This window comes from Macaca fascicularis, chromosome 2 (assembly GCF_037993035.2).
Source record: "Macaca fascicularis isolate 582-1 chromosome 2, T2T-MFA8v1.1".
NCBI lineage: Eukaryota > Metazoa > Chordata > Mammalia > Primates > Cercopithecidae > Macaca > Macaca fascicularis.
Genome location: NC_088376.1, coordinates 120,285,800 through 120,311,375, shown reverse-complemented (window position 1 = coordinate 120,311,375; position 25,576 = coordinate 120,285,800). Strand labels below are relative to the sequence as shown.

Sequence of the window (25,576 nt, the reverse complement as noted above, 5' to 3'; positions counted from 1 at the left end):
GATTGGTTTTATATTTAGATTTATATAACTGGTTTGTGAATGTATTTAAATACTGAGGAAATTCCTTCACTGTCTCAGAACCAAGCAAGATTCACCTGTGTTTTGTGTTCATTTGCCTCTTAAAGGCAAGAGTTGAAGATAAATAAGGTAGCAATGTCTAGAGTTTTGGCCTTAACTATGCCAATTTAATTATAATTCCCTGTATTTAAAATTGTTCCTTTTACTTATTGAAAGGCATTTTAGTGTGGTTTATGTGTAATATTAAAGATGATTCAACACTTCTCACATCCTATAGATCTATAAGGTCACATGCTTTTAAAATAGTAGCAAGTTAAACTTCACTCTTGAATTCTTTACAATCTAAGTCAAACTAAGTTATAATTTAGGACTGTCTTTAAACAGCCATTCAGAAACTTATAAAACTATAGAACTGTGTATTTGTGATTGAGAATGGTGCTTTTGCCAACTTAAAGGGATTAAAGTAGTGGAGATATACACAAATTTTAAAAATATGTGTGACCACAAGACTAAAGATAATTAAAAAGAAAACCACACACACACACACACACACACACACACACACACACACAGAATACAGATTCCTGAGCCCTACTGGAAGATTTTGGTGTAGTAGGTCAGAGTCAGGGCTGGGAATCTCTCCAGTTAAGTCTGAAGCGGGTAATCCACAAACCACATGAGGAAAAACTCTATCCAAGATGGAGAATGATCATTTCCCTTTCCTAGATCACTTTGTATTTAAAAATTTTTTTTAAAGAGTTAGGTGGGCACAGTAGCTCATGCATGTAATCCTAGTACTTTGGGAGGTCAAGGTGGGAGGATTGTTTAAGCTCTGGAGTTTGAGACTAGCCTGGGCAACACAGAGACACCATCTCTACAAAAAAAAAAAAAAAAAAAAAACTGAAATTAAATTAAAATTTTGAAAAATAGGCTGAGCACAGTGGCTTATGCCTGTAATCCCAGCACTTTGGGAGGCCGAGGCAGGTGGACCACCTGAAGTCAGGAGTGTGAGACCAGGCTGGCCAACATAGTGAAACCCCGTCTCTACAAAAATTAGCCAAATGTGGTGGCAGGTTCCTGTAATCCCAGCTACTTGGGAGGCTGAAGCAGGAGAATCGCTTGAACCTGGGAGGCGGAGGTTGCAGTGAGCTGAGATCACACCACTGCACTCCAACCTGGGTGACAGCGAGACTCAGTCTAAAGAAAAAAAAAATTAACAAAAAATAAAGAGTTAAGCAAACATTTAGAAAAGGAATCCTAGGTTCCAGGTGAGGATAGTGAGAGGGACATCATTTCCAGGCTAACAAGCCTGGAAACCACCTACTCACAGATATCCTCTGAAAGACTCCATCAATTTAAAATTCTGGGAAATCCATACTCCTTTTAAAGAGTGTAATGTATAATGCAAAAAATTCTGGTTGTTACTAGTAAATCACTCCTTAGTAGGACTAACTTTAACAGATAATTCAATTATTTTCTTAATACCAGCTGAGATAAAGCAGATTCAGGAAATAGCAGATTTCAAGAAAATTTGGGAACTTGAGTCATTTAATCTATTTTAAAACATTAGCACAAGTAGCAGAGTAGGGGGAAGCTTTGGACAATTGGAGGGTAGAACAAAAAGTTCTGAGGAATGGGTTGCAAAAAGAGGTGGGAGGGCAGTAAGGACCAACTGGTTCTTCATTATGCCACTGCAAACTAGCTTCTGCCTTTGACCTTGACCTTGATGTCACTTTTACTCATTGCCACAGCATCCTTAGAATGGGGGACAATTCTGCAGCTTCAACTTTCTTGACTGTAAAAAGAAAAAACAAAATTCTAGGAAAATTGTATATGCTTTTGTTTATCTATGGTTGTCTTGATTCCTTTTTAGAAGAACACTTTAATTAATTTGTTTGACCAGGCCAAGAACTTTAACACAAAATAGCATCATTCCCCTTCTGTGGGGAGGTAGATGAGAACATGGTTATGATCTCATGGGCTTGGCCTGTGATTTAAATTCTGGCTCCACTGTTTAGTAGCTCTGTGACTGAAGTCAAGTTATTTAACTTCTCTGTTTCTCCATTCTGTCATCTGAAAAGTGGAGCTTCATACTAGAGAACCTACATTAATAGGGTTGTTAAGATGATTAATGAACTTTTACAGTAGCTCCTAGCACAATAAGTATTCAGTAAATATGAACTAATTATCTCTTTCATTATCAACTATTAAATATTAAAACATTTTACTGCTTTTAAGGAAGCTTTTTTGGTCTCTATCATATTTTTTAAAAAACCAATATTTTTTTTTTTTTTTTTTTTGAGACGGAGTCTCGCTGTGTCACCCAGGCTGGAGTGCAGTGGCGCGATCTCGGCTCACTGCAAGCTCCGCCTCCCGGGTTTACGCCATTCTCCTGCCTCAGCCTCCGAGTAGCTGGGACTACAGGCGCCCGCCACCACGCCCGGCTAGTTTTTTGTATTTTTAGTAGAGACGGGGTTTCACCATGTTAGCCAGGATGGTCTCGATCTCCTGACTTCGTGATCCACCCGCCTCGGCCTCCCAAAGTACTGGGATTACAGGCTTGAGCCACCGCGCCCGGCCTAAAAAAACCAATATTTTTTAAATCAGAAGATTGGGCTTATTACCTTAGAGAATTCTGATGCTATTTTAAATAACATTAGTTACCCTTGCTAATGTTTTATCACTTTGATTTGGGGGCTTTTGAGGCCAAAACCAAAATTTCAAAATCAATAAATATGTACTTTGAAATTCTGGAGGAAAAGTGTACCAAAACAATTACCAAAAGAGCCAAGGTTATTGCCATTTTGAGGTTTTTGAGAGTTTTTTTGTTGTTGTTGTTCTTTTTTTTTTTTTTTTTTTGGCGGGTGGTGAGTGGGTAGAGGTGCCCCAAAGTTAAAAGAAGACTTTCATGATGCTTTCCCCACATGGGAATTCTGGAAGGAACAGTCAAATCATTGGGGACAAAATTGCTCATAGGCTGGGGGCAGTGGCTCACACCTGTAATCCCAAAATTTTGGGAGGCTGAGGTGGGAGGATCGCTTGAGCCCAGGAATTTGAGACTAACCTGGGCAACATAGTGAGACTGTCTCTACAAAAAATTTTAAAATTAGCCAGGTGTGGTGGCACATGCCTGTAGTCCCAGCTACTCGGGAGGCTGAGGTGGGAGGATTGCTTGAGCCCAGGAGGTCAAAGCTGCAGTGAGCCATGATCTTGCCACTGCACTCCAGCCTGGGTGACAGCGAGACCCTGTCTCAAAAAAAAAAAAAAAAGCTTTTAGGGAAATTAATATGTCCTGTGCCTGTTTAATCATTGAAAACATTTTAATATTTTCAGAGCCATCGAGGGCAGTGAAAAACAAAGTAGCAGAATTGATTATACCAGTACTATTTATCCCATGGCTAATGCAAATAAGACCCTCAGGGTTAATTCACACATGCTTCCAAGAACACTAGATGGCGCCAATTATTTAGGATTCAGACTACCTTGGGGAACAGCTGTCTTCATTCAACAAATATTTATTAAATAATGATCAAAACAATAAAACTCTCTGTCACTGTGGTGCTACAGGTTAGTAGATATGGTGGGGAGAAAGACAATAAAAAATAAACATAGTAGTCTTAGAAGTATAGCATATTGGCCGGGCACAGTGGCTCATGTCTGTAATCCCAGCACTTTGGGAGGCCGAGGTTGGTGGATCACGAGGTCAGGAGTTCGAGACCAGCCTTGCCAATATGGTGAAACCCCATCTCTACTAAAAATACAAAAATTAGCTGGGCATGGTGGCACACGACTATAGTCCTAGCTGCTTGGGAAGCTGAAGCAGGAAAATCGCTAGAACGTGGGAGGCAGAATTTGTTGTGCCACTGCACTCCAGCCTGGGTGAAAGAATGAGACTTCATCTCAAAATAAATAGATAAATACGAAGTATAGCATATTACAGCTACAAGCCTGTAGTGATCTATGATTGCACCCCTGTACTCCAGCCTGGGCAAACCTTATCTTATATAGTAAAATAAAGAATAGTAAGTTAGAATGTCATAAGTGCTATAGAAAGTAGAGTAGCGAAGGCCAGGCACAGCAGCTCATGCTTGTAATCCCAGCACTTTGGGAGGCTGAGGTGGGAGGATGGCTTGAGCCCAGGAATTCAAGACCAGCGTGAGCAACATGACAAGAACCCATCTTTACAAAAAAATTTTTTAATTGGCTGGGTATGGTGGTGTGTACCAATAGTCCCAGCTACTTGGGAGGCTGAGGTGGGAGGATCGCTTGAGCTGGAGAGTTGGAGGCTGCATTGAGCCATGGAGTAGAGGCTGCACTCCAGCATGGGTGACAGAGCAAGGCCTTGTCTCAAAAAAAAAAAAAAAAAAAAAAAAGAGTAGAGAAAACAGAGCCGGGGTAGCTGCAATTTTAAATAGGTTCTTCAGAATAAGCTTCATTAAGAAAGTAACACATGAACAAAACCTTGGAGTGGCTGGAATGAGCCCTGGGGATGTCTAGGGAGCAAACGTTCCAGAAAGAGAGACCACCAGGGCAGAAGCCGTCACCCCTAAGGTAAGAGTGGCCTGGCCTAGTTCAAGAATTGCACAGAGCCCAAGATGACAGGAGAAGAGCAAGCCAGTGGAAAGCCTGAGGAGTAAAGGAAGGGAGAGGAGGCCACGTCAGGCAAAGCCTTGTGCCCTCTATGAGGACTTTGGCTCTTACCCTAATTTTGGGCAAAAACACCTTTAATAAAGGCAGCGATTTGAAACAAATGTTGGGGAAACTGGAGAATTGGTGGTATACTAAATAATAAAATATGGGTGGCCAGATGCGGTGGTTCTTGCCTGTAATCCCAGCACTTTGGAAGGCCGAGGTGGGTGGATCATTTGAAGTCAGGAGTTCAAGATTAGCATGGCCAATATAATGAAACCCTGTCTCCACTAAAAATACAAAAATTAGATGGGCAGTGGTGGTGGGCGCCTGTAATCCCAGCTACTCAGGAGGCTGAGGCAGTAGAATCGCTTGAGCCTGGGAGGCAGAGGTTGCGGTGAGCCAAGATCACACCGCTGCACTCCATCCTGGGCAACAGAGTGAGACTCTGTGTCAGAACAAAATAAATAAATAAATAAACAAATAAATAAATAAATGGCAAATTAACTTTGTCTTAAGTAAACTCAATCATTTACGAGATCCTTTGATTTAAAGGGAAAAAGACTACATTAGTGATTTAGCTTAATCACATTCATTATAGACAGGACCAAAAGCAATGTCTTAAGACAATGGTTTTGTTTGTTTTTTTTTTTTGAGATGGAGTCTCGCTCTGTCGGCCAGGCTGGAGTGCAGTGGCCGGATCTCAGCTCACTGCAAGCTCCACCTCCCGGGTTTACGCCATTCTCCTGCCTCAGCAGCCTCCCGAGTAGCTGGGACTACAGGCGCCCGCCACCTCGCCCGGCTAGTTTTTTGTATTTTTTAGTAGAGACGGGGTTTCCCCATATTAGCCAGGATGGTCTCGATCTCCTGACCTCGTGATCCACCCGTCTCGGCCTCCCAAAGTGCTGGGATTACAGGCTTGAGCCACCGTGCCCGGCCAAGACAATGTTTTTAAAAAGTCGTAAAATACGACTTCATGCTCTACTGCAGGGCTACAGTAACCAAAACAGCATGGTATTGGTATAAAAATAGGTACATAGACCAATGGAACAGAGTAGAGAGCCCAGAAATAAGGCTGCACACCTACGACCATCTGATCTCCAACAAAGCTGACAAAAACAAGCAATAGGGAAAGGACTCCCTATTTAATAAATGGTGCTGGGCTATCTGACAAGCCATATGTCGAAGACTGAAACTGAACACCTTTTTTACACCATATACAAAAATCAATTAAAGATGGATTGAAGATTTAAATGTAAAACCCCAAATTACAAAAACCCTGGAAGAAAACCTAGGCATACCATTCTGGACATAGGATCAGGCAAAGATTTCATGATGAAAATGCCAAAAGCAATTGCAACAAAAGCAAAAATTACGAATGGGATCTCACTAAACTTAAGAGCTTCTGCACAGCAAAATAAACTATCAACAGAGTAAACAGACAACCTACAGAATGGGAGAAAATTTTTGGAAACTGCATCTGACAAAGGTCTAATATTCAGCATCTATAAGAAACTTAAACAAATTTACAAGGAAAAAACCCTATTAAAAAGTGGGCAAAGGAGGCCAGGCGCTGTGGCTCACACCTGTAATCCCAGCACTTTGGGAGGCCGAGGCAGGTGGATCACGAGGTCAGGAGATCAAGACCATCCTGGCTAACACGGTGAAACCCTGTCTGTACTAAAAATACAAAAAATTAGCTGGGCATGGTGGCGGGTGCCTGTAGTCCCAGCTACTCGGGAGGCTGAGGCAGGAGAATGGCATGAACCCGGGAGGCGGAGCTTGCAGTGAGCCAAGACCGTGACACTGCACTCCAGCCTGTGTGACAGAGTGAGAGTCCTTCACAAAAAAAAAAAAAGTGGGTAAAGGACATGAACAGACACTTTTCAGAAGAAGTCATGCATGTGGCCTACAAGCATAAGAAAAATAGCCCAATATCATTGATCATTAGAGAAAAATGCAAATAAAAACCACAATGAGATACCATCTGTAGGGAACTGTAGGCCATCATTAGAAAAGTAATGCAGGAACAGAAAACCAAATACCACATGTTCTCACTTACAAATTGGAGCTAAATGATGAGAATACATAGACACAAAGAGGGGAACAACAGTCAGAATGGCTACTATTAAAAAGTAAAAAGATAACACATGCTGTGAGTTTGCAGAGAAAAGGGAACACTTATACACTATTGGTGGGAGAGTAAATTAGTTCAGCCATTGTGGAAAGCAGTGTGATAATTCCTCCAAGAGCTAAAAACAGAACTACCATTCAACTCAGCAATCATATTACTGGGTACAAACCCAACGGAGTATAAATCATTCTACCATAAAGATACATGCTTGTGAATGGTCACTGCAGCACTATTCACAATAGCAAAGACATGGAATCAACCTAAGTGCCCATCAATGGTAGACTGGATAAAGAAAATTTGGTACATGTACACCATGGAATACTATGCAGCCATAAAAAAGAGAGTAAGACTGGCTGGGCATGGTGGCTCATGTCTGTAATCCCAGCATTTTGGGAGGCTGAGGCAGGCAGATCACCTGAGGTCAGGAGTTCAAGACCAGCCTGGCCAACATGGCAAAACCGGTCTCAACTAAAAATACAAAAATTAACTGGGCATGATGGCGGGTGCCTGTCATCCCAGATACTTGGGAGGTTGAGGCAGGACAATCACTTGAACCCAGGAAGTAGAGGTTGCAGTGAGCTGAGATCATGCTACTGCACTCCAGCCTGGGCAAAAGAGTGAGACTCCATCTCAAAAAAAAAAAAAGAGAGAGAATGAGATCATGTCCTTTCGAAACATGGATAGAGCTGTAGGCCATCATCATTAGCAAACTAATGCAGGAACAGAAAACCAAATACCACATGTTCTCACTTAAAAATGGGAGCTAAATGATGAGAATACATAGACACAAAGAGGCAACAACAGACACTGGGGCCTGCTTGAGGGTGAAGGTTGGAAAGAGGAAGAGGATCAGAAAAAAATAACTATTGGATACTAGGCTTAGTACCTGGGAGATGAAATGATCTGTACAAGAAACCTCCATGACACAGGTTTAACTATGTAACAAACCTACATGTGTATCCCTGAACCAAAAATAAATGCTAAAAAATAAATACAAATGGGTTTATAGTTTTTCCTCTTCCCTTTCTGAATACTAATGCAGCCTTAAAGCCATTAGGTGCAGTCAGGTAAAGGAGGAGTAGATGCAAAGTGGAGAAGTCACGGGGGCCCAGAACGGGGTGTTGGAGTCCAGGCTGTGTGAGGAGGACATCCCCACAGAGGAGTGGCCTGGTGTGAGGTTTCAGAGCCTGTGCAAGGTGAGGAGTCATCTGTGGAGGGGGTTGTCAGAGCACAAGGATGGTAAAGAGGGTGTTTGGTGGCAGGATGTTGAAACAAAAGTGGGGTGAAGAGGGCACCTGCATGAGAGTGCAGTTTGGAGCCCAAGCATGATGAGGAGGGCTTTTGCATGAGGTGGGAGTTTGGTGCAGGATTTCAGAACCCAAGGGGTGAGGGAAGTACCCATAAAGGAGGGAAGCCTGGTGCAGGGTCTCAGAGCCCTATACCTCAGAGCAAGGTGAAAACAGAGCCCAAATAAGAAGAGAAGGGCTTTTTAGGAAAGCACCTAGCACTAGCACAGGGGATTGGTCCTCAAATTAGGTAAGGAAGCCATCTCTGTGAGTAAGAGGTGATGGCAATGAAAGTTTGGTTATATACATGGGACAGATCAAGTAAGTAAATATATTGAAGATAATGGAAGCCATGTTTCTCACTGTCAAAGGGATTACAAATATGGAAAGGGAGAAAATTGGAAAGGGTTCCTCTGGTGCTGGATTGGAATTACAGTATCCATGTTAACTCACAGATTTCAGTAAATATATGGAAATAAATGTAGATATAAACGTGTATATGTATCATATGCATGTGTTTCCTAGCTCTTCCACTGAGAGGGCCTAGAAGCAGAGATGCCTCAATGGCAATGAACACACATACGTCCCAGATTTTGCCCTCTAAACACCATTCTCCACTAAAAAGAAGCTTGGAGGGTTCCTTGGAGGAATGGCTTATCCTAGGTCCCTGGAACAAGAAAAGAACAAGATGCACCTGGGACATCTTGTTGTGCCAGAAATTAGAAAGTGTTCAAAAATGATGTCAGACTTGAAGGGGACTCCCATTGGCCAAATCTGGGGGAATTTGAATGTCATAATAAAGAGATTATAATCTATTAAAATAGGAAACTGTGAGTCCATACTGATAGAAATAAATGATATAAATAATTCAAAAATTTGATGAGAAACAGTATTTACATAGGCTTAAAGTACCTCCTCCACACAAAATACTATATTATGAAGGGGAAAAGAGTAAGTTTACAGTGGAGAAACCTGGTAGACACCATCTTAATCAAAATTAAATATCACCAGTAATGGGACATATCAAAATCATGTGCTACCTGATTGGAAATAATGAGAACACAACATTACTTCTGTGACATTCCTACCAAAGATGCTTAACCTGAACCTAGTCACGAGGAAACATCAGACATAACCTTATTTTTTATTTTTTGAGACAGTCTTACTCTCACCTCACCTGGAGTGCAGTGACACGATCATAGCTCACTGCAGCCTCGACCTCCTGGGCTCAGGTGATCCTTCCACCTCAGCCTCCCAGGTAACTGGGACTACAGATGCACATCACCATGCCTGGCTAATTTTTTGTGGTTTTTGTAGAGATGAGGTCTCCCTCTTTTCCCAGGCTGATCTCTAACTGCTGGGCTCAAGTGATCTGCCCGCCTCAGCCTGCGGCCTCCCAAAGTGCTGGCATTACAGGTGTGAGCCAATGTGCCCAGCCCAGATAACCTTAAATGAAGGACATTCTACAAAGTAGCTGACTGTAATCTTCAAAAAGTGTCCAGGTCATGAAGGTCAAGAAAATACTGAGGATCTGTTGTTGATTGAATGAGACTTAGACACGATTGAAGACAATGTGTGATTCTGAACTGGATTATTTTACTGTGAAGGATGTTATTTGGGGCAATGAATGAAACTTGAATGGGGTTTGATGATTACATGGTAGTGATATAACCAATGTTACTTTCTTGATTTTGATGGTTTGATTGTGATTATATAGGAGGAAATCCTTGTTTGCAGGAAAAACACTATTCAGGGTTGATGGGGCATCATGTCAGCAACTACTCTAAATGGTTGGAGAGAGAGGTTTTTGTACTGTACTTGCAACTTTTAAGTAAGTTTGAAATTGTTTCAAAATTAAATAAAAAACATTACAAATTAAAACCAGGTACATAGCTGTAATCATGAATAGACCATTGAACATGATACATTGCTAAATTGTTTTTTTTTTTGCCTTAACATTTTTCTCTGTGTGTGTGTGTATTTTTTTTTTTTTTTTTTTTTTTGGTCTGTTTGTTTGTTTGTTTTTTGAGACAGAGTCTCACTGTGTCGCCCAGGCTGGAGTGCAATGGCACGACCTTGGCTCACTGCAACCTCTGCCTCCCGGGTTCAAGTGATTCTCCTGCCTCAGCCTCCTGAGTAGCTGGGATTACAGGCGCCTGCCACCACACCTGGCTAATTTTTATATTTTTAGTAAAGACAAGGTTTCACCACATTGGCCAGGCTGGTCTCAAACTGCTGACCTCAGGTGATCCACGTGCCTCGGCCTCCCAAAGTGCTGGGATTACAGGTGTGAGCCACCGTGCCCAGCCAACATTTTTCTGTTTTTAAAGAGAGAGTATTAAACAGGTGTCTTTGCTATAGAAAAGAAGAAACTTTGTGTCCTGGAAAGTGGTAAGACCTCTGGGCACTCAAAGTAAAATATTCCAAAGTTCATCTTTGCTCTTTTCTATCTCTACTTTTATGAGGACCTAGACACCACTGAGAATTCTTGTACCTCCCTAGAAGAATCCATTGGTAACCATGATAGCTGCCTTATTTGATCACAACCTTTTAGAAATACATATTTATTTTGAAGTATTTCTAATATCTGATTGCTAGATTTCTGAAATGTTATTTGCAGTCTTCTACTACTAAAATGAACTCACTTATTTAGGTTATATATGTGAGATATATGATAATAATATTTAATATTCTAGATAAAGTTATTCCTTAAAATATTTTTAGATCTTTATCATTTATCACATTCTGTCAATTTTCACTAGAGTTTTACCATCTCATTCTGGGAATTTTGTCTTAATTCTGAAGAAATTCAGTTTGCTAAATACTTGCCCATTTGTGTGTATAATTAGAAATATAATTTGTATTGTATTTTGATTGATAAACCCCCCTTCCTCTATATTCCCTTCTTAATGATACCATCATTCATCTGGTTATCTAAGCTAGAAATATTGGAATCACATTAACTTTCTCCTCGTCCCCTCAACAGACAAGCACACACACACCCCTGTCTCTGACGGGCCTTATGTTATGTTGCTTTTCTCTGACCTTTTCTGGTTTTTTTTTTTTTTTTTTTTGAGACGGAGTCTTGCTCTGTCGCCCAGGCTGGAGTGCAGTGGCGCGATCTCAGCTCACTGCAAGCTCCGCCTCCCGGGTTCACGCCATTATCCTGCCTCAGCCTCCCGAGTAGCTGGGACTACAGGCGCCCACCACCTCGCCCGGCTAGTGTTTTTTTTGTATTTTTTAGTAGAGAGGGAGTTTCACCGTGTTATCCAGGATGGTCTTGATCTCCTGACCTCGTGATCCACCCCGTCTCGGCCTCCCAAAGTGCTGGGATTACAGGCTTGAGCCACCGCGCCCAGCCCTCTGACCTTTTCTTGAAACATCTCTGCCTCAACACATCTCTGAAAAGCCTTTATAATAACATTGATAACAGCAATAAGTGAGTAATGGTAGGCAGTTTATGTAATGTCTACTACGTGTCAGGCTCTATTCCAAGAGCTTTGCAGATATTAACGCATTGGATCCTCAGTTGGGCACTATAATTATCCCCATTTTATTGCAGAAGAAACAGGCTCAAAAGGCTAAGTTATATGTGCAAAGTCACATAGCTAAGAAGAGCTGGAATTTGGACCCAGATAATCTGACATCAGAGTTGGGTTCTTAACCCTTCCTCAGTCCTATTCAATCTCACCCAAGTAGATTTGGGCCATTTTCTATTCCCATAGTCACTTGTGCCTGTATCTTTATTTTGTTATATTGTAATTGTGTATGTACATACTGGTGTCCCTAGAAGACTAAAGAGAATGTTACTATTTGTATTTACAAAAGTAGAATAATGAATCCACATGTACCGGTCTCTAATTCAACACATCAACATTTTGCAATACCTACTTCAATTATCTCTTTCTTGGTTTTCTTTCTGTTTTCCTAAAATATTTGAAAGCAAAACCCAGACATCATGAAATTTCACCTGTAAATACTTGAGTGTCTTTTAAAGGGGCATATTAGGTAACCATAATCACATTATCATACCTAATAAAATCAACATTAATTACTATCCTCTTAATCATGAGTTTCTTGAAGACAGAAATGATTTCATCTCTGTGCTCTGCAGAGCACTCCCTGATATATGTTGGAGTTTAACAAATGTTTGTTTTGATTGAAAAGTTTATTTATTTATTTGAGACGGAGTCTTGCTCTGTTGCCCAAGCTGGAGTGCAGTGGCACAATCTTGGCTCACTGCAACCTCTGCCTCCTGGGTTCAGGCAATTCTCCTGCCTCAGCCTCCCGAGTACCTGGGATTACAGATGTGTGCCACCACGCCCAGCTAATTTTTGTATTTTTAGTAGAGATGGGGTTTCACCATGTTGGCCAGGATGGTCTGGAACTCCTGACCTCGTGATCTGCCTGCCTCGGCCTTCCAAAGTGCTGGGATTACAGGTGTGAGCCGCCACGCCCGACTGGAAAGTTAAAGTTGTTTAAAACTGTAACATTGATCCCCCAGAAACAATGTTATAAATAACCATCAGATTCTTGGGTTAACTGACAACTCCCATTTAATCTACAGCGATTAGATTAAATAGCACTAAAGTTTAGGTCCGAGCCCTTTGGAGCCTTAAATCCTAAACCATTTTATCTTTGAATATTGAGGCTGAGAAAAACCTGAGTCTAATTTAGCTCAGCCCTGAGTTTTCTTGTTCCCACTGTCAATCCAGGCAGGACATAAGAACAAGGGCTCGACAGGATGAGAGTGTTCATTGGTAAAGATTTCTCAGAAGGAAATATGGCAGCATCCACTAAAAAATAATATGCATTTCAAAGAAATTTTTCCATGGATTTCCATGCACCCCTGCATGTGTGCTAACATGTATGTAGAGGATGTTCATTGCCAAAATGGTATAGTAAAAAATTGGAGACAACCTATATCCCTCATTATCCAGGGTATAGATTGATAAATTGTGGTTCATCCACTTGTAGTGCCAAGCAGGTGTTGAAGGGAGAGGAAGAGCTATACATGTTTGTGGTGTATGTGTGTGTGTGTCACACTATGGGAGAGTGGACCACATTGCAGAATAGCACACGTTTGACCCCATGTTGATAAAAACATGTGCATGTGTGCCAGGGCAGGGAACATCACACACCAGGGCCTGTCGGAGGTGGGAGACTGGGGGAGGGATAGCATTAGGAGAAATACCTAATGTAAATGATGAGTTGATGGGTGCAGCAAACCAACATGGCACATGTATACCTATGTAACAAACCTGCGTGTTGTGCACATGTACTCTAGAACTTAAAGTATAATTTAAAAAAAAAATATGTGCATGTGTGCATCCTCCTATTTAAGTCAAAGTATTTTGAAAGGCAGGCAGGAGAAATGCTACATTGTTAGTGGTGATAGCCAGTAAGCTGGGGAGGTAAGATGGGGTAAAAGTGAAGGAGACTATCATATTTTACTCCATGTACTCTTGTACAGAATAAATCTTTTTTAAAATTTACATTTTTTCTCTTTGCTACTTCGATCAGTGGAGAATGAATCTTTTTTTTTTTTTTTTGAGACAGAGTCTCACTCTGTCCCCATGCTGGAGTGCAGTCGTGTGATCTTGGCCCACTACAACCCCTGCCTCCCTGGGTCAAGCGATTCTTCTGCTGCCTCAGCCTCCCAAGTAGCTGGGACTACAGGTGCACACCACCACGCCCAGCTAATTTTTGTATTTTTAGTAGAGACAGGGTTTTACCATGTTGGCCAGGATGGTCTCGATCTCTTGACCTCGTGATCCACCCACCTCAGCCTCCCAACGTGCTGAGATTATAGGTGTGAGCCACGCCCGGCCTGTAGAATGAATCTTTTCAAAATAAAAATGCATTTGTCTTTTGGTTGACTTTATATCAAATTTTTTAAGTCAAGGGCTTGATATGTACAAGACATTATACTGTAAACAATTTTAACTGATTTGAAAATGAAAAATATAATAATTTTTTGAGATTTGAGAAGAGCAAAGGCTGAAATGCTTTTTAATTGTTATAAACTGGACGTACTCAATAAACTTACTTAACATTTCCTGTGTGACAGGCACTGTGCTGGGTGCAGGGGAGATCGAAGACTGTATGAAACAGACCTTGCTCTCCTGAACCTCGTAATCACTGGGAAAGCTCCTGTGTGTGTCTAGTAACAATGGCAGACAAGGGCCATAGAAACCATAGAGTGCCACAGATATGAATTGTTCAACATGACTTGAGATTTTTAGATTTTAAACTTGGAATTTTTTTTTTTTTTTTTTTTTTTTGAGATAGCATCTCACTCTGTCACCCAAGCTGGAGTGCAGTGACGCTATCTCAGCTCACTGTAACATCTACCTCCTGGGTTCAAGCAATTCTCCTACCTCCCTCCCCAGTAGCTGGGATTACAGGCGCTTACCACCATATCCGGCTAATTTTTGTATTTTTAGTAGAGATGGGGTTTCACCATGTTGGCCACGCTGGTCTCGAACTCCTGACGTCTTGTGATCCACCTCCCTTGGCCTCCCAAAGTGCTGGGATTACAGGCATAAGCCACCGTGCCTGGCCTTTTTTTTCTTTTTCTTTTTCTTTTTTTCTTTTTTTTTGGACAAGGTCTCTCCCTGTCACCCAAACTGGAGTGCAGTGGCACGATCACAGCTCATTGCAGCCTTAACCTCCTATGCTCAAGCAATCCACCTCAACCTCCTGAGTATCTGGGATCACAGGCGCATGCTACCACACCCGGCTAACGGTTTTTCAATTTTTGAAGAGACAAGGTCCCACTGTGTTGCCCAGGCAGGTCTTGAACTCCTGGGTTTGAGCAATTCTCCCACCGCAGCTTCCCAAAGTGCTTGGATTATAGGAATGAGCCATAGCACCTGTCCTCAACTCAGATTTTTAAATGAATGCCCTATCTCAATTTTTATTAAATTTTAGTTACAGAATGCCATAATGTCTTCTCTTTTGTAGATTGCCCTGGAGTGATACACATGTAGTTCACAGAAAACTGGGATTACTTTACACATTAAAAAACAATGGCAACAATAGTTAAACCCTATTCAAGTAAACTTAAATAATAAACAATACTAGTACAGTATTTACGTTGCATGTCAGGTTTCAGATGTCACATCTTGCTCGTCCCATCTGTCTATCCATCCATTCAATTCACTTATTCAACAAATTTTATTGAATGTCTACTTGGGCATTGTTCTAGGAAACACTGAAGGCATTGCAGTAAAAAATAAACTTATATTTTAGAAAACACATTTTAACATTAAAAATACTGAAAGTGTGAAATCAGTGCAATTCCTATGCAAAAGTAAGGAAGGCGCAAGGTTCACTGGAGCTTTGCTTATTCCATTTCTTATTACGCTCACAGCATAATACTTGTATGGCTGGTTTACAGAAATCTTTGCCAAAACACCTCAGACCTAGTACATTTTTCCTGATGTTAATGATTTGGATATTAACTGAAATACACAATTTAAAAATAAATATTTATCAAAACATGAATGGACTTTCATGTTCCTAAAACAAGAAAAAACATAAACCTCTCAGTTTTTACTTCATCTTGTATGTATAGATATTTGAAATATAGACTGTCCAATTTTATTCCTAAAACCTCTTCTCTCTAATGTCAATATGTCAGACTTTTCTTTCTCATATCAAAGTAAGTGTTGAAAGATACTGAGTATCATATGCAAAGTTTTCACAGTTTTTTTCTTAATTGATTAGTACACTGTGATATTTATACTATGAGATCATTGGTGAAGATGTTACGGTGGCCATTAATTGGTGAAGTCAATAAAACAGGATTTAGAGCAGAAAATGCAAGTCAAGGCTCTGCCACTTCCTAGTTAGTGACTTCTGGTATTACAATGTTACTCTCAATTTCTGTTTTATCAGCTACCAAATGATAAAAGATTTGTGAGAAGATTAAACACAAATATGCTAAAATGCTGCAGAAGCAATAAAGCTCGGTAGATATTTTGCATTTGTATTCATTATAACATTGTGCTAAATAAACAGCATTTATTAGAAACCAGCAGAAGATACTATTTTAATGGTGAAATACTTTTCTCATGTCAGAACAAAACAAAGGTGTTTGTTTTTTGTTTTTATCATCACTATTTTCTTCTCTTTCCCTTCCTTTTTTTCTTTTCTTTTCTTTTTTGTTTTTTCTTTTTTCTTTTTTGAGATAGAGCTTCACTCTTGTTGCCCAGGCTGGAGTGCAATAGTGCCATCTCAGCTCACTGCAACCTCCACCTCCCAGGTTCAAGCGATTCTGCTGCCTCAACCTCCCGAGCAGATGGGAGTACAAGCCCCACCATACCCAGCTAAGTTTTTGTATTTTTAGTAGAGACAGGGTTTCACCATGTTGGCCAGGCTGGTCTCGAACTTCTGACATCAGGTGATCCACCCCGCCTCCGCGTCCCACAGTGCTGGGATTACAGGCGTGAGCCACCGTGCCCAGCCTATCATCACTATTTTCAATATTGTTCTATACTTCTAGAACAGCACTATCTGGTAAGACTTCTTGCAGTTATGGAAATGTTCTCTGTCTGTGCTCTTCGGTTTGGAGCCACTAGCCATGTGTGTCTGTCCAAGTTTAAATTAAATTAAACTTAATTACATTTGAAATTCAGTTCCTCAGTTGCACTAGCAACATTTCAAGTGCTCATTAGCCACATGTAGCTAGTGGCTACCATATTGGATAGCTCAGATGAAGAACATTTTCATCATCCCAGAAAACTCAATTGGTTTAGAAGTTCTCATCATCCAGAATTACACAATAATGTTGAATAAGAGTGATCATGAAAGCATATTTATCCATCCATCCATTTTATGTTTTATGCATTTTTTTCTTTTTTTTTTTTTTTTGAGACGGAGTCTAGCTCTGTTGCCCAGGCTGGAGTGCAATGGCCGGATCTCAGCTCACTGCAAGCCCCGCCTCCCGGGTTCATGCCATTCTCCTGCCTCAGCCTCCCGAGTAGCTGGGAGTACAGGCGCCCACCACCTCGCCCGGCTAATTTTTTTTGTATTTTAGTAGAGACGGGGTTTCACCGTGTTAGCCAGGATGGTCTCGATCTCCTGAACTCGTGATCCACCCGTCTCGGCCTCCCAAAGTGCTGGGATTACAGGCTTGAGCCACCGCGCCCGGCCCTTTTTTTTTTTTTTTAGATACAGTCTCACTCTGTCACCCATGCTGGAGTGCAGTGGCATGATCTCAGCTCACTGCAACCTCGCCTCCCCAGTTTAAGCTATTCTCATGCCTCAGCCTCCCAAGTAGCTAGGATTACAGGCGTGTGCTACCATGCCCAGCTGATTTTTGTAGTTTTAGTAGAGACTGGGCTTCACTGTGTTGGCCAGGCTGGTCTCGAACTCCTGACCTCAAGTGATCTGCCCGCCTCGGCCTCCCGAAGTGCTGAGATTACAGGCGTGAGCCACCGTGCCTGGCCTACAACTTACTTTAAAATGCGTAAAACAAGTCTGGGCTGCAGTGAGCTGAGATCGCACCACTGCACTCCAGCCTGGGAAACAGAGCGAGACTCCATCTCAATCAATCAATCAATCAATAAAGTTGTAGCCATCAATATACTTCCACCTTAAACTCTTTAGCATACATAACATTGACTAGTTAATACTTGTTTATGCTTTTATAGATAAAATTTTTCAGTGAACAAATTTTAGAGTACCAATCAATGAGTATTGACAAATGCATACAGCTGTGTAATCCAAATCCTGTCAAAATATAGAACCTTACCCTCACCCCAAAAAGTTTCCTCATTTTTCTTCCCATTTAGTCCCTACCATCACCCCCACCTTCTGAAGAAAGTGAAGAAACAAGCAAAAAAATCACCTTAATAGAAAAATGGGCTGAGGGAATACACTATTATTTCACAAAAGAAGAAATACACATTGACCAATAAACCTGTAAAGAAATTAATGCCCAACCTTACTTGAAGAAATGTGAAACAAATTATTTTATGTGTCATATTGGCAATAATTTAAAATGTTTATAACAGTGAGTATGGGCCAGGGTGTGGGGAAGGGTGCTCTCATGACGACCCAAAATGCTCTTTTAACTTATCCAGAGTGTATTTTAATAATTATATACATTTTTAATTTTATGAATTCCATTTAGTTCTTTTTAAAATCTTCCCAGTCATTTCTGATCATTTCTTTTTGCTTGTCCCTATTGATGATTCTAACTTTTAGTTCTTTAAACTTTCACTTGTTAGATATTTCATATTCTGTTGTTGTTAACTCCCATATCTGAATTTCTTCTAGATCTATATTAGTTACAGTATAGACTTGACTGCTATAACTTACAGACCCCAAATAACAAGACAGACATTTATTCTTTGTACAAGCAGGTAGTCCAGTACTGATAGGGAAAGTCCAATCCACAATCCACAGGGCTTCAAGTCCTCTCTCTCATTACACTGCTATTCTCAACATTTCATCAGTTCCCACCGTCTTGTCCACAGTCCAGACAGTAGAAAAGAGAAAATGGGAACACAGAGGGGTCACCCCTAACTTTTAATAGCTGGGCCTGAAAGTTAGACATGTTGCTTCCGCTCACATCTCAGAGGTAAGAAGTCACATGACCACACCTATATGCAAGATAGTCTGGGAAATGTCATTATCAACCTTTACCTAAAAACTATATTGTGGCCTGGTGTAGTGGCTCATGCCTGTAATCCTAGCACTTTGGGAGGCTGAGGTGGGTTGGATCACTTGAGGTCAGGAGTTCAAGACCAGCCTGGCCAACATGGTGAAACCACATCTCTACTAAAAATACAAAAAATTAGCCAGGCATGGTGGCACGCACCTGTAATCCCAGTTACTCAGGAGGTTAAGGCAAGAGAATTGCTTGAACCCAGGAGGTGCAGGTTGCAGTGAGCCAAGATCATGTCACTGCACTCCAGCCTGGGCAACAGACTGAAACTCAAAAAAAAAAATTATATTACTACTGAGGAAGGATAGAATGGATATTGGTGGACAACTAGCAGTCTCTGGAACAAGCTATAAATCTCATTTCTGCTGGCTTTCCCTCATGAGGTGGCTGGTCTCACGTGCTTGATGATCTTTGATTGTGAGCTTATGTTTGCTTGCTCTTAATCTGTGGGAATCTTGTGGACCTAAATTAGGGATGCTTTCCTCCAGAGAGGGTTTAGTTTGCCTTTTCTAGGAACCAAGAGGAGTCTTCAGCTCTCTCACCTACTGCTAGTCTGAAGATTAATATCTTGGTTTTTGATGCTAAAGTTATTTGCCCTTGGAGGTGACCCCATGTTTACCATTTGGTTGCTGATTACTGTTCACTAAAATACAAAAATTAGCCAGGTGTGATGGCATACGCCTGTAGTCTCAGCCACATGGGAGGCTGAGGCAGGAGAATCACTCGAACCTGGGAGGCAGAGGTTGCAGTGAGCAGAGATTGCACCACTGCACTCCAGCCTGGGTGACAGAGTGAGACTGTCTTAAAAATACCAAAAACAAAAAAAACCCAAATGGGCACACTGAGCTTCTGCTCTCATCACTTCCCATTGGCCAGTCACACAAACAAGCCCAAAATCAGGAGGTGGGAAGTATACTGTATTCACCATGAAACCACAGCAAGGGGATGGTTGTATAAGATTTTATGGGGATTGAAGACTTGGGACCAAGTATTCGATTATTCAATCTCCCGTAACCTTCTAAAGAATTGCACTTCTCTCCAAATCTACCTTCTCTTCTCACACTTTTTTCAAAGGATCATCTTTTGCCGCTAAACAATTGTCTTTGTTTTCACCACTGTATCCCTCACACCTAGAACAATGCCTAGCAGGTAGTATATGCTTAGTAAATATGTGTTGAATAAGTAACTCCCAGCTGATCTCCCTGGTTGCACCCACTTCTCTCTAATCCCTTTCCACAGAGCAACCAGAGTAAGGTTTAAAAACATAAATTCTATCATTTTGGTCCCAGCTTAAAACCCTACCCTGCGGCCGGGCGCGGTGGCTCAAGCCTGTAATCCCAGCACTTTGGGAGGCCGAGGCGGGCGGATCACAAGGTCAGGAGATCAAGACCACAGTGAAACCCCGTCTCTACTAAAAAAAATACAAAAAATTAGCCGGGCGCGGTGGCGGGCGCCTGTAGTCCCAGCTACTCAGGAGGCTGAGGCAGGAGAATGGCGGGAACCCGGGAGGCGGAGCTTGCAGTGAGCCGAGATCGCGCCACTGCACTCCAGCCTGGGCAACAGCGTGAGACTCCGTCTCAAAAAAAAAAAAAAAAAAAAAAAAAAAAAACCCTACCCTGGCTTCTCTTTGCACCCTCCTTACCATGTCCTTTATAAAGGCCATCCACTATCCAACCTGGCCTGGCACTCCAAATGCACCTGGTATCACTAACTTCACTCCAGCTACTGCCTTCCTCCTCAAACATTCCAAGTGATTTTCAACTGCAAGACCTTTGTACTTGCCATTCTCTCTCAGCGCAGTGCTTTTTCTCAGGCTCTTGGCATGCTAGCTCATCTTCAGTGAAAATGTCACTTCCTCAGGCCCTCCTCCACCATCGACCACCGACCACTGTACTTTAAGTCACCCTCTGCCATTATGTTGCATCCGCATCACCTTGTTCACTCCTTTCAGTGTATTTATCATGCCATGAAATTAGCATGTTTTGTTCATCACTGATCTCTAGCACCTATAATAATGTCTGGCACACATTAAGTGCCCTGTAAAAGTCTGTAACCACTTTAGGAGGCCAAGGCAGGTGGATCACTTGAGGTCAGGAGTTTGAGACCAGCCTGGCCAACATGGTGAAACCCCCATCTCTACTAAAAACAGAAAAATTAGCCACGCGTGGTGGTGCACATGTGTAATCCCAGCTACTCGGGAGGCTAAGGCAGGAGAATTGCTTGAACCCAGGAGGTGGAGGTTGCAGTGAGCTGAGATGGTGGCACTGCACTCCAGCCTGGGCAACAGTGAGATTCTGTCTCAAACCAACCAACCAACCAACCAACCAACCAACCAACAAAAATCTGTTGAGTGAGTATATGAGAAAATGCTTCCCTCACATTTTTAGATAATTTTTCCTGCTTTTTATTTTCATCTACTCATCCATATATAAAATGATATTATGTAAATCCAAAGAAAATCAATTTAAGCTGAATAAAAATATTGGAACATCTTTGTTAATAAAGAAGAAGTTGAAAACTGGAGTTGCTCTGGCATGCGCTGTGGCATCCTTCTGCCTTGTGCCTCTGAGGCACTCAACTGCGGGGCTCAGGGGGTCAGTGACGCCTACACTGACATCTATCCCTCCACCTACACTAATTCATCTTACCTGGCTCACCTGTTTCCTTTTCCCATTCTTACCCTGGCTAACATACTAGATAATTTACCTATAATTATTATTTGTTTCCTGTCCCCCACCCTGCACCACTGTGAGCTCTATGAAGGCAAGGTAGTATTTTGTTTTTTTCTGATTCTAAGTAGGTGCTCAACCAATTGGGGAAGGAAATAATGAATGTCTCAAAGGAGAGAAAGAAAACTGAGAAGGTCCTGTATTCTTTCACTTCCTCCTAGTCATCCCAGATTAAGATACCCCCCACCTCTGCACAATCTACATCTCAGCACTATATACAAAATCTCCATGAGGTGTAAATGTTCACCAGTTTATTCATCCACAGAATGGTTTTACACGTATATTTATAAATCCATGTGCCTGTTGATGTTTTGCATGTGAGATCCATTATTTACCCGAGAGCTTTCATCAGGAGGAATTTAGCTCAATATTTGTGAGATCATAATAGGATAAAAGCTGATGAAGATGAGCTCCATCCTATAGAGGCTATTTCCTCTATGAGTGGAGACTGTTTTTCCCCTTCCCTGAAGGAAAGACCAGCAGTTGTTTAAATAATGAATAAAGTTAGGCACTTGAATGTATCTTCAGGAAGGTACTGGAAGAAGAGGAGGAGCAGAGTACAAGAACTACAAGCATACCTTTGCGGGGGGAACAGCCAGTTCAAAATCTTCCCAATCAGCAGTTATACTTTTCTTTTAATTTCAAGTTTTCTTAGGATTATGAAATTAAAACATTCTGTTCTTGGTTATTTCCACAAGCCTTATCATCTTGAAAGACTCCATCCTCTGCCCATCCCTCAAAAGATCAACAGAGATAAATTTTTCTTTAGAAAGCAAACTATGTTCTTTTCTTTAAAATAACTGTGATAGAGAAAGTATTCACTTTAAGTAGTCATGCTTCTAAGTTGCTTGGAGGTGATTACATATGAACCTTCATATAAACTTGTATCTCTCTCATTTAAAAGAAAAGAAGAAGGAAAGGAATTAGCCCATTAATTATTTAAAATAATTGGTGCAACTGTTCCTATGAATTAATCCAGGCACTTGGAAGACAATTACACTCCGTGTTAATAACATTGCCAACCTTTTCCACTATGCTGCACTCCAAATACTATTGTGTTTTCATTGACAACATTCCCTATTACATATGCATATGAAAAACAGGCATTTTCATCAGAATTACTGTAATAGCATTAAGAGATTATTATTTTTTCCAATTTCTTTGGAAGAAAATTCACTTAAATTAGATTATTTATTACTCGACTGCTCTCGTATCTTGCCTGTATGTTTAGGTAAGTGGAGCCCATGAAAGTATAAACTTCAGAATAAAAAGCATGATTTTATACATTAATGATTTCAAATAAAAGAGGAGTGCCACATTTGTGCATCACTTCTTTCGAGAAAGTTAAGTCTGTGTTCTGCTTAGGAGAGATAACACTTTTTGTCCCTGTAGGTGGCCCCCCTGGTGTAGCCATTAGTTGCTAATTACTTGCAAACAAATAAACAATTAACTCCTTAAGCTGCTGGCTGGGCAAGTGTTCATTGACATGCTAAAACTTTCTAAGACAGGATTTTAATTAGTGACGTTCTAAATCCAGCCCCCTTGTCAGCGGCGCTATAAGGTGAACTGCAGGAAGATCCCAGCCCTATACACGTGGGGCAGAGCCAGCAGAGGCCGGAGCTATTGCTCTGTGCAGACCACAAGAGGATGTCTCCCAGCCTTCAGGAAGGCTCTCAGCTCGGGGAAAGCAAACCCTCAACTTGCTCCTTTTCAATTGAGAAAATCTTAGGACTGGACCAGAAGAAAGACTGTGTTCCATTAAGGAAACCCCACAGGCCCTGGGCAGACACCTGCAGCTTCTCAGGTATGCCACAGCTTAGTTGTTTCAATTCTTTGTTACTTCATTTACAGTGTTTAATTTGCCCTTTATTTCATACTACATAGAGCTAGAGTTTAGGACTTTTATTTTATTTATTATTATTATTATTATTTTTTTTTTTTTCTGAGATGGAGTGTTAGTCTTGTTGTCAAGGCTGGAGTGCAATGGCATGATCTTGGCTCACTGCAGCCTCCACCTCCCGGGTTCAAACGATTCTCCTGCCTCAGCCTTCCGAGTAGCTGGGATTACAGGCATGCGCCACCATGTCCTGCTAATTTTTGTATTTTTAGTAGGGGGGGGCGTTTTCACCCTGTTGGTCAGGCTAGTCTCGAACTCCTGACCTCAGGTGATCCGCCTGCCTCGGCCTCCCAAAGTGTTGGGATTACAGGCATGACGCACCACGCCCAGCCAGAGTCTAGGACTTTAATGCCTCCAGCTGAGTCCTAGGGAAAATGAAAACAATATCAGCTTTGGATTGAGCGAAGTGGATAAGTTCACTCACAGGAAATACCAAGAACCTGCCTTCAGAAGATCTCTCCCTGTTTGACACATCAGATATTTGAAATCTCTTTTCACTGAAAAGTACATGACATTCAGAGACCAAAGAGGCAGTATTACCAAGACAGGATCTTCATTTTTGATTGGTTTTTGGTTAATGGGGGGCAATTCTCTTGTGAATCCCAGAATTCCACTAGGAAAAGAAAGATGAGTTCCTGAAACTACCTCTATAGAACTTTGTGGAACATAAGATTGACCATCTAAGATAGGGCTTATTTTTCTGTTTTTAGGGAAAGATGGTAACTTATGTCTACATATCCCAAATCCTCCCAGTGGGATTTCATTCCCCAGCATGGTGGATCATCCAGTGCCAGAAGAAAGAGCTTCGAAATATGAAAATTACTTTTCAGCCTCAGAAAGACTGTCTTTGAAAAGAGAGTTGAGTTGGTATAGAGGCCGAAGACCAAGAACTGCTTTTACTCAAAACCAGGTGGGAAGTTTTTTCACCCAATAATGATAATACAAAGGCTTTAATTGACACCAAGTTGAACAAAAGCCCATTCACTTTGGTATCTCAGTTTAGAAGCTTTATTAATGAAACAATAGACTATCATATTTTAACAATTTCCAGGTAATCATTTTTAAAAAGGCATCCAGATTAATTGCCCAGATTTAAATGTAGTCATTTTACTCCAGAAGTTAAAGCTCATTTTTGGTGACATACTGAATATCAACATTTTTTTTTTCTTATTCTTAGATTGAAGTGTTAGAAAATGTCTTTAGAGTAAACTGCTATCCTGGCATTGATATTAGAGAAGACTTAGCTCGAAAATTGAATCTAGAGGAAGACAGAATCCAGGTAATTTTCAAATTTAGTTGTTATTCATGGTGTTGAAATGTTAAGAATAATAAAATAATGTTTCTGAGACCTATTTTATTTTTCCTTAACTTTAGATTTGGTTTCAAAATCGGCGTGCAAAACTGAAAAGGTCCCATAGAGAATCACAGTTTCTAATGGCGAAAAAAAATTTCAACACAAATCTCCTGGAATAGATAGAAAACTAAACAAGTGAAATTATCTTCTAATTGCAGAGCATGAAGAATCAGTGGAAATATTAAATGTTAAAATGTGATGTTTTCTTTCCTGCATTTAATCTGAACATTGTCATTTTTTCTGAAAATATATTGTATGTAATTACTATTATAGCATGGTACATATTATATTTGGGCACTTTTAGTTATAGTAAAGACCTTTTCTATATATTTTAATAAACATTTTCAGAAAAGATTGCTATTTTTTAAGTGAGCCAAATTAATCTAATAAATTAGTTTGTTAAAATCAATAGACTCATGACTGACTCCACAAGCTGGATTCTAATTATAAAGTATTTCAAGTAAAATAATCTGAAGAATAAAAGCGTGAGTTGTTTCCATTAGTTTCCTCCATGCACATTTTGAAACATAATTATGCTTCACTATATTATAGATTATGATTTATTCATGAATCTTCAACTTCTCTTGATTTATAGCATAAAGCAGTGAGAATTTCTTACCATCTATCAAAACAAATTCTTACAGCATGTTAGTTTCAAGTTTTTTTTCCAAGTAAAGTCATTATGCCAAAGTACAAAGATACAAGTATCAGCTAGCATATTTATGCCGTTGGTATTGAATTGCACAAAAGAAGTAAGCAGCAAATAAATGCAAAATTTTAAATAGTTTTCTAGTTTAATTTTGTACTTTACTTTCATTCATTAGTGCTAGTGATCATCTAGCTTATATCTA

General features: G+C 40.7%; 1 protein-coding gene across 3 annotated transcripts in view; it reads left to right on the top strand.

Moving 5' to 3' along the window:
• HESX1 (HESX homeobox 1) overlaps positions 1-25,130 on the top strand; it is a 28,806-nt gene extending 3,676 nt beyond the window's left edge. For all 3 annotated transcript variants that reach the window (XM_065540824.1, XM_065540823.1, XM_015446088.3), the window contains 4 exons: positions 23,012-23,278; positions 24,082-24,281; positions 24,549-24,650; positions 24,746-25,130. In XM_065540824.1, coding sequence (XP_065396896.1) covers positions 23,122-23,278; positions 24,082-24,281; positions 24,549-24,650; positions 24,746-24,844 — 558 coding nt within the window. In that variant the 5' untranslated portion in view covers positions 23,012-23,121 and the 3' untranslated portion in view covers positions 24,845-25,130. The remainder of the gene's footprint in view (positions 1-23,011; positions 23,279-24,081; positions 24,282-24,548; positions 24,651-24,745) is intronic.
• The last annotated feature ends 446 nt before the right edge of the window (positions 25,131-25,576 follow it).